This window comes from Chiloscyllium plagiosum, chromosome 14 (assembly GCF_004010195.1).
Source record: "Chiloscyllium plagiosum isolate BGI_BamShark_2017 chromosome 14, ASM401019v2, whole genome shotgun sequence".
NCBI classification, from domain to species: Eukaryota; Metazoa; Chordata; class Chondrichthyes; order Orectolobiformes; family Hemiscylliidae; genus Chiloscyllium; species Chiloscyllium plagiosum.
The window spans coordinates 67,171,928-67,181,312 of record NC_057723.1 but is presented as its reverse complement, the minus strand read 5'-3'; the positions used below and the strand labels follow the sequence as shown (position 1 = coordinate 67,181,312).

The window sequence follows — 9,385 nt, the reverse complement described above, 5'->3', positions numbered from 1 at the left end:
TGCAAAATACTCATTTAGTATTTCCCCCATTTTCTGCGGCTCCACACAAAGGCTGCCTTGCTGATCTTTGAAGGGCCCTATTCTCTCCCTAGTTACCCTTTTGTCCTTAATGTATTTGTAAAAACCCTTTGAATTCTCCTTAATTCTATTTGCCATAGCTATCTCATGTCCCCTTTTTGCCCTCCTGATTTCCCTCTTAAGTATACTCCTCCTGCCTTTATACTCTTCTAAGGATTCACTCAATCTATCCTGTTTATACCTTACATATGCTTCCTTCTTTTCCTTAACCAAACCCTCACTTTCTTTAGTCATCCAGCATTCCCTATACCTACCAGCCTTTCCTTTCACCCTGACAGGAATATACTTTCCCTGGATTCTCTTTATCTCATTTCTGAAGGCTTCCCATTTTCCAGCCATCCCTCTACCTGCACACATCTGCCCCAATCAGTTTTTGAAAGTTCTTGCCTAATACCGTCAAAAGTGGCCTTTCTCCAATTTAGAACTTCAACTTTTAGATCTGATCTATCCTTTTCCATCACTATTTTAAATCTAATAGAATTATGGTCGCTGGCCCCAAAGTGCTCCCCCACTGACACCTCAGTCACCCGCCCTGCCTTATTTCCCAAGAGTAGGTCAGGTTTTGCAACTTCTCTAGTTGGTACATCCACATGATAGCTGTTATCTGAGAAGAATAATTTAATGTACTGTCTTCCAAACTCTTAAGACTTGTAAGGTAGTCCCATTAAGTCTGTGATCCTTGGATTTGTATCTTTGGGGAAGGCAGTGGTAATGTCATTGAACTAGTAATCCAGAACTTCAGGCTAATACTCTGGTGACAGGGGTTCAAGTCTGACAATTGCAGATGGTGAAATTTGAATTGCAATAAAAATCTGAGGTTATAAAATAGCCCAATGGTATATAACCTTTGTTGTTGTTGTTAGTTGTAAAACCCCATCTGGCTCGCTAATGTCCTTTCGGAACTGAAATTTGCGTTTCTTACCTGTTTGGGCCTACGCGCAAATCCAAATCTGCAGTAAAATGGTTGACTCTTAAATGTCTTCTAAAAACACTCTAGCAAGCCATTCAGATCAAGGGACAATTAGGGATGAGACAATAAATTCTGGCCCAATCAGCACCATCCACATCCCATGAAAAATAAAATTAAAAATTAAATAAAGAGTAGACCATACAGCCCTTGAGCCTGCTCTTCCATTCATTAAGATGCGCTTGACCTCAACTCCACATTTATCTCTGTTCCCCATACCTTTAATGGGATGTGACTGTCAATAGGAATGCTAGTGTTTGTTCTCTCCCTAATCATTCTTGAATCTATTGCTTGCCACATAACAATGAATATAGAGTCACATGTAAGATAAGTTGGGAGGCGCGTTGCTCAGTGGTTAGCACTGCCGCCTCACAGCACCAGTGACCGGGTTCGATTCCAGCCTTGAGCAACTATGTGGAGTTTACACATTCTTTCCGTGTCTGCATGGGTTTCCTCTGGGTGCTCCGGTTTCCTCCCACAGTCCAAAGATATGCAGGTCAGGTGAACTGGTCATGCTAAATTGCCCAATGTATTAGGTACATTAGTCAGGGGTAAATATAGAGTAGGGGAATGGGTCTGGGTGGGTTACTCCTCAGAGAGTTGGTGTGGACTTCTTGGGCCAAATGGCCTGTTTCCATACAGTAGGGAATTGAATCTAATCAGAAGGTAAGAATGGCAGATTTCCTTCCTTAAAAGGCATTAAGGAACCAGATGTGTTTTCAACAATAAAAAAAAAAATTGGATTTATTAAGGGTATATAAAATCCCACCACCAGCATGGTGAGATTTGAACCAGTGTCCCCAGAACATTCATCTGGGCTGCAAGATTACTAGGCTAGTGACATTAGTACTAAACCACCATCTGCCCCATTCAAGATTTCAATAACCTCACCATCTGATATATATGCTGAATATATTCAATGGCAGCCTCCTCGTCTCTCTGGGCCACAGAATTATGAAGGTTTCACAACATTCTAAGAAATTCTTTATCTCCATCTTAAATGGACAATTTCCTGTTCTGAATCTATTGTCTCAATTCTAGATTTTCTCCATGAGGTAGAAAATTCTTCCCTACATCTATCTTGTCAAGTCCCCTCACAGCTTACTTATTTCAATAATGTCACACCTCATTCTCCTTAACTTCAAGGAGCATTGGCCCAGTGCTACTCAATCTTTCTTCATTCCAGGAATAAATCTTCTCTGAACTGTCTCCAAAAGTATCATTCTTAAGAGAAAACTGCTCTGTATGAAGTATTCCAAGTGTGGTTTCCCGGTGCCCTATAGAGTTACAGCAAGGCTTCCCCATTTCAGAGTCCATTCTCCTGCAATAAAAGCTAACATTCCATTTGCCTTTCTAATTACTTAACTGTATGTTCGTGATAATGTTTTGTGCTTAATGTACGAGGACATCCAGATCTCTCTGTACTGCAACATTCTTTATTCTCTCTCTGTTTAAATACTACTTTGCTTTATGTTTTTCCTAACAAAGTGGATATCTCATTTTCTTACATTATAATACATTTGTGAATTTTTTACCTACCTCCTAACCTAGCTATATCCCTTTGCAGAATCTTTATGTGTTTACAATTTGCTTGACTACCTGTCTTGTATCATCAGAAATTTGGCAACAATATAGTATGTTCATTTAGCAAAGCCATTATTATAAATTGCAAAATATTGATTATCCATCTGTGGCACGCCTCTGGTTAAAGTTTGCCAACATGAAAAATGGCCCATTTATTCCCAACCTTTGTTTCTTGCTTGTTTGCCAGTACTTTTATCTGGCACTTCATCAAATGCCTTTTGGAAGTCCAAATACAATTTATTTATTTGTTTATTTTTTTATCCAGCCTGTTTGTTCCATCCTCAAGGAACTCAAATACGAAACAATACAAACAGTATTTCCCTTTTTAAAAAACCTTGTTGACTATGCTCGCTTGTCTTGCATTTTACAGAATATTGTATAACTACTTCATTAATAATGGATTCCAGCATCTTTCTAATGATAGGTGTTAGGCCAGCTTGCATACTTGTTTGCAGGTAAAGGAACGGCTAGAAAACAGGAAGCCTTTAAAAATGAGATAACAAGTGTCTAGAGGCTATATGTTCCTGTTACGTTGAAGAGTAAGCCTGGTAGTTGTAGGGAATGCTGGTTGACAAGAGAAATTGAGATTTTGGGCAAGAATAAGAAGGAAGCGTATATCAGATATAGACACCGGGGATCAAGTTAATCCCTAGAAGAGTATAATGGCATTAGGAGAATATTTAAGGGGGAAATCAGAAGGGCAAAAAGGGCACATTAGATATCTTTGGCAAATAATGTTAAGGAGAATCCAAAAGGATTACACAAATATATTAAGGACAAAAGGGTAACCAGGGAGAAAATAGAGCCCCTTAAAGATCAGCAGGGCTGCCTATGAGTGGAATTGTGGGAGATGAGGGAGATACTAAACAAGTATTTTTCATCAGTATTTACTGTGGAGAGGGTAATGGACAATAGAGAATGTGAGGACACAAATAGCAACATCTTGAAAGTGTCCATATTACAAAAGAGGAGGCGCTTGACATCTTAAAATGCATAACGTGGATAAATCCCCTGGACCTGTTCAGGTATACCCTAGAACTCTATGGGAAGCAGGGGAAGTAATTGCTGGGGCCCCTTGCTGAGATATTTGTATCGTCGCTAGCCACATGTGAGGTGCCGGAAGATTGGAGGTTGGCTAACGCGGTGCCACTATTTAAGAAAAGTGGCAAGGAAAAGCCAGGGAACTTACATCAATGGTGGACAAGTTGTTGGAGGGAATCCTGACGGACATTGTGAAACTTGAAAGGGTTTAGAAAAGATTTACAAGGATGTTGCCAGGGTTGGAGGATTTGAGCTCTTGGGAGAGGCTGAATAGGCTGGGGCTGTTTTCCCTGGAGCGTCGGCGACTGAGGGGTAGTTTATAGAGGTTTATAAAATCATGAGGGGCATGGGTAGGATAAATAGACAAGATTTCTTCTCTGGAGTAGGGGTCCAAAACTAGATGGCACAGGTTTAAGGTGAGAGAAATGATTTAAAAGGAACCCAAGGGGCAACCTTTTCACACAGAGGGTGGTACGTGTATGGAATGAGCTGCCAGAAGAAGTGGTGGAGGCTGGTACAATTACAACATCTAAAAGGCACCTGGATGAATATACGAATAGGAGGGATATGAGCCAATTATTGGCAGATGGGACTAGATTTGTTTAGGATGTCTGCTCGGCATGGAAGGTTGGACTGAAGGGTCTGTTTCCATGCTGTACATCTCTATGACTCTATAACTGGACAATGAGAGATTCTCCCTTTACTTCAATAAACATATTCATCAAGGAGATAAATTGCTCTCTGATTAGGTTGGATGGCAGATCATTTACAAATATTACATGTGAAAATGCCATTGATAAATGAATAAAGGCACTATCTTTGGGGAATGCTTACTTGTCATGGAAGGATCTGATGCTTTCTTCTCAAATGTTGAGATTGCTTAATGACGGAGAGTTTTTAATTGATCTGTCTAGAATTGTTAAATTTCCCTAAGTAGTTTGTATCTGATTTACAGGCTCAAAGATACAGAAGATCTTTGTATCTGAGTTTGGGACCTCCAGTGATGCATGTTCCTATGCACTGCTGGCTACAGAATATCGTCTTTGTGAAAATCTTCCATGCAAACTTGGAAGATTACAAGTTCTATCTGGATAGCCACTTCTTTTAAGACCATAGGATGCAGGCTGTCTAGTTCAGGAAATGTAGCAACTTTTAGTTTGCTTAACATTTTTCTCCTGTCACAATTGTTTTTTAAATTTCTCCTTCCTTTTAGCCCCTATTTTTCACTGTTAGTGGGTTTGACATAGGGCAAGGAAACAATGTTTATGATCTTAAATGAACAAGCTAACATTCTGTCATTCCTAACAGGATTGGGTACAGAGTGATTACAATGGTAACAATCCAATCAACTGTTGGATGGTTCCTATTTGTTTTAACTGATTCATACTTTTGTTCTTCATTTACTATCCTTTGTTCTGTTTGCTGTTTCTCCCTTCTTGTAACCTATATATCTTCTTTCTCCTTCCGACTGCTTCATCCTTAGTGTTGTTCTCAATCTCACTCAGTAATTGTTTCTTACTCTCTTTCTCTCTCTCTCATCATCTTTCATTTTCCCCACATCTCTTTCTTCTTAACATTTTTCTCTCTCACACCATCTCTCTATCACTTCATCCAAAATCTCTCTGCATCTCATTACCTCTTTGTCATACCATTTCTCCATCTCTCTTGAACCCACTATCTCTCTCTTTCTCTGTCTCATGCTCTGAAACATCCCAACCTGCCACTGAGCCTCTGATTGTCCAGGGTTATCCTGGGCCACCCAGCTCCTGCCTTGTACAGCAGGAATTCCAACCTGGCAGCGCTCAGGCTCTCAATTCCAGCTGCTTGGCAGGAGACGGAAGTAAAGGAATTCTGCGAGGTCTCCACATTCCCAGCAATTGGAGATTTCCTGGCTGTGACAGCTGCTCCACTCCCTCTCTGTAAATCTCAGGCCCTCAGTATTTAGTCTCAGCGCAGTAATACTCCTTTCTGTGGCCCTCAGCAAAAAAACCACTCCATGCCTTGTATAAACAGAGTAACGACATAGTTTCTTTTCACAGTCACACATTGAGTATGCATTTTCACATTAACTAAGGACCTCCATTTCCAGGAATCAACTAAGAGGAAAATCATGAAGGGCATGGGTAGTGTGAATAGCCAAGGTATTTTTCTCAGGATAGGGGAGTCCAAAGCCAGAAAGCACAGGTTTAAGGTGAGAGGGGAAAGATGTAAAAGGGACCTGAGCACAACATTTTTACACAGAGGGTGATGTGTGTATGAAATGAGCTGCCAGAGGAACTGGTGTAGGCTGGTACAATTACAATATTTAAAAGGCATATTGATGGGTACGTGAATAGGAAGGGTTTAGAGGGTATAGGCCAAATGCTGGCAAATGGGACTAGATGTATTTGGCATATTTGGTGAGCATGGACAAGTTGGACCAAATTTTCAGTTTCCATATTGTATAATTCTATAACTCTATAATTTTAAATGGAGACATTTTTCAAGCAACATTTCCCTCTTGTAGTAAGGAATACTTTTTCCATCCAATTCATAAATCTACACCTATTGGTGTCCATTACTCCCCCACTACTGGAAGTTTTCTCCCTGATTCTTAAGCAGGACCTTCCAGTGTTACACCAGGTTGCAGCACACTCTATAGAACTATGTCATGGAATCCAGTTCTCACGTGAGCCCACAAAGTGAATGATTGAGGTCTATTGTTCTCTCAATCCCCACAGGAGTCAAGTGTGGGTGAGGGTCAACCACCCTGGGTTGCTCTCACACCCTTCCCACTGCCCATCTTGTTTCCTGTGTAAGGAGAGAGAAAATCTGAATGATAAAAAAATAAACTGCCATAAATCCAGACATGACAAAGCAAAATGTCAAGAAACATTGGACTAAATCAGCATCATCATCAGTCAGTTCCAATGAATGTTGGTCATTAAGAAGAAAACTCTCCTTCACTGTATTTAGTATCAGAAATTGTGTCACTCACCTTAATTGTTGCTTGTGCCTGATCCAGGCTCAGCAGTGTGTGGGATTTATGTTTCCCTATTATTGTACAGGAAACACATATGCACAGACCTTCATCTTCACAGTAAAACTCGAGGATCTTCTTATGTTCATTACATTGTCTCATTGTAACGTCTTTAGTCCCAGGTACAATGAGCATGTGATCTTGGTAGGCCTTGTTCCGCAAATGTGGTTTTAAATGAAGGAAGCAAAAGGAAGCAAAACAAGTAAGGCATGTTTTCACAGCTTGGAATGGTTTATCATCACAGTTATCACAAAATATATTGGGTGAATGAGCAGGGGAACTTTTCTGGTTGTATACTGCCACTATACTATACAGTGTGGCATTTCTCTCCAAAGTGGGCTTGTGCTTGAATTTCCGGTGACACTGAGGACACTCAAAATTTTTTGGCCCTGCTGTCTGGGCCCACGCTCTCTCAATACAATTTAAACAGAAACTATGCTGACAGGGTAATGTCACAGGGTCCTGGTACACCCGGAGACACATACTACAGGTTAATTCATCCTGTAAAACTCCAGGATCCATTGGTAACGCAGCTGAAGAGGTTTCACACAACAGCAGAGAGACCGAGGAGTAAAAGCAACAAGTAAAATTCTTATAATCACTTGGTGTAAGAGTAACAATATGAGTTTCACTTCCATGACTCACTCTAGCTGAAGATTAACTGTTTCAGGCTTGGAACAATACGGAGCCTGTTTATGCACATCAGAGACAATGTGACTCAGATCTAATTTTAAACAGAGTGTGATCCAGATTTAATTGTCAGAGAACAGTTTATGCACATCAGAGAAAATGTGACTCAAATCTAATTTTAAACAGAGTGTGATCCAGATTTAATTGTTAGAGAACAGCATCTATATCTAACAGGAAGAAAATGTGATCCAAATAATAGAAGAAGACAAGGTGGAAAATCATTTCCATGTTGATTCCCCTCCATCCCCCTTACCCTGCCTATCCTGTCTCCTTCTTTTCACACCCCAAAGCAGGTTTCCTGCTCCTCCCAATCCTACCCATCAATCTCCTATTACCCCTCATTTTCCCCCAAAAGGTCAGATCAGAGACAGGGCTCACAAATATTTACAAAATAAATTTATTTTAGGTAGTAGCTTAGAATTCAGCAAAAGAGGAAAGGTATTGACCAAGGGAGGCAGTAATAGAATATAAAAGTCGTGCTAACCAAACACTTGTGCCAGCCAGAGTAGCATTCCCTGACATCATTCCCAGTGCCAGCTATGTTGACCAAGGGTGGCAGAGGCAAAGATCACGAACCTGTTGCACTCTCCGTTCAGTCCAATTATGGAACTTACAAATATTATTTAAAAGCTAGTTTCAGGGGATGCACCAGACACACATTTGGAATTGACAAGGAGATCGGTAGAAAGTGGGAAGCCAGTTTGCCTGTCCCAGGGAATTATACTCGAGCCTCAAATGTTTCAGTGGCAAAGAGAGAATATTGAATATTATTCGGCAGGTGCGCTTGGAACTGCACAGATTCTGGGCACAGTGTGCAATCATCACTCAGCCAGTATAGTGGCATCACATTCCTGGCATTATAAGGGAAGAAAAGTGAGGGACAGCTACAAGGATAATGTTAAAATAAGCTGACTGCAAGGAAGGTAGATGACATAGGGACAAGAATGTTGGGACTGTTGAAAATGACATTCTGATGAAGAGCTTATGCTTAAAACATTGACTGTCCTGCTCCTCAGATGCTGCCTGACCAGCTGTGCTTTTCCAGCACCACCCTTTTAGACTCTGATCTCCAGCATCTGCAGTTCTCACTTTCTCCCTATTGACAATGAGAGCAAGTGGTTCAGCAGGAAGGACAGAATAAGAGCCTGGAATACACAGAAGCTATATCTCTGTGTCAGATCTACCTCCATATGGAATTTTGTTGAGATCACTGAGATGAGAACCTGAACAGGGAGATAAAGAAGGAGGGAACAAGGATAGAAACAAAAGAAGGGCTTATGCCCGAAACGTCGATTCTCCTGCTCCTTGGATGCTGCCTGGCCTGCTGCGCTTTTCCAGCACCACACTTTTCAACTCTGGTAAATCCAGCATCTGCAGTCCTCACTTTCTCCTAGAAACAAAAGATGGAAAAGTAAGAACCAGAAGTGGAAGGCAGAATAAATAAGAGCAAAAAAACAAGTGGGTCCTTGTGTAAAATAAAGAAAAGAATACAAAGGTTAAAAGGACAAGTCTGAAGGCATTGTGTCTTAATGCACAGAGCATTTACAATAAGGTGGATGAATTCATAGCGTAAAGAGTCACACATGGTTATGATACAGTGACATGACTGGAGAGTGGCCAAGGATGAGAACTGAACATTTGAGCTATTAGAAAATTTAGGAGGGACAGACATATCAGAAAAGCTGTGGGATAGCATTGTTTTATGGGGTCCTTTGGGGAAAAGCAACTGTAAAGTAACAGAAATGTTCATTAAGATAGAAACTGAAGAAGATGAATACAAAACTAGGATCCTGAACCTAAATAAAGGGAACTACAAGGCCATGAGGCATGAATTGGCAATGATGGATTGGGGATCTTGCTAAAACAGTTAGTAGAGGAACATATGCATAATTTACACCATTTATTCATTCCTATCTGATGTAAAATTAAAATGGGAAAGGGGACTAAACCACGACTTACAATATAAATTCAGGTAGTAGCAAAATAAATTCAGCAGAAGAGGAAAA

At 40.6% G+C, this 9,385-nt stretch overlaps 1 protein-coding gene across 1 annotated transcript in view; it reads right to left on the bottom strand.

Annotated features, from left to right (window-relative positions):
• LOC122556785 (E3 ubiquitin/ISG15 ligase TRIM25-like) overlaps nucleotides 1-8,674 on the bottom strand; it is a 50,519-nt gene extending 41,845 nt beyond the window's left edge. The window contains exon 1 of the mRNA XM_043703954.1: nucleotides 6,648-8,674. Within this exon, the coding sequence (XP_043559889.1) occupies nucleotides 6,648-7,211 (564 nt within the window). The 5' untranslated portion in view covers nucleotides 7,212-8,674. The remainder of the gene's footprint in view (nucleotides 1-6,647) is intronic.
• Nucleotides 8,675-9,385: the final 711 nt, after the last annotated feature.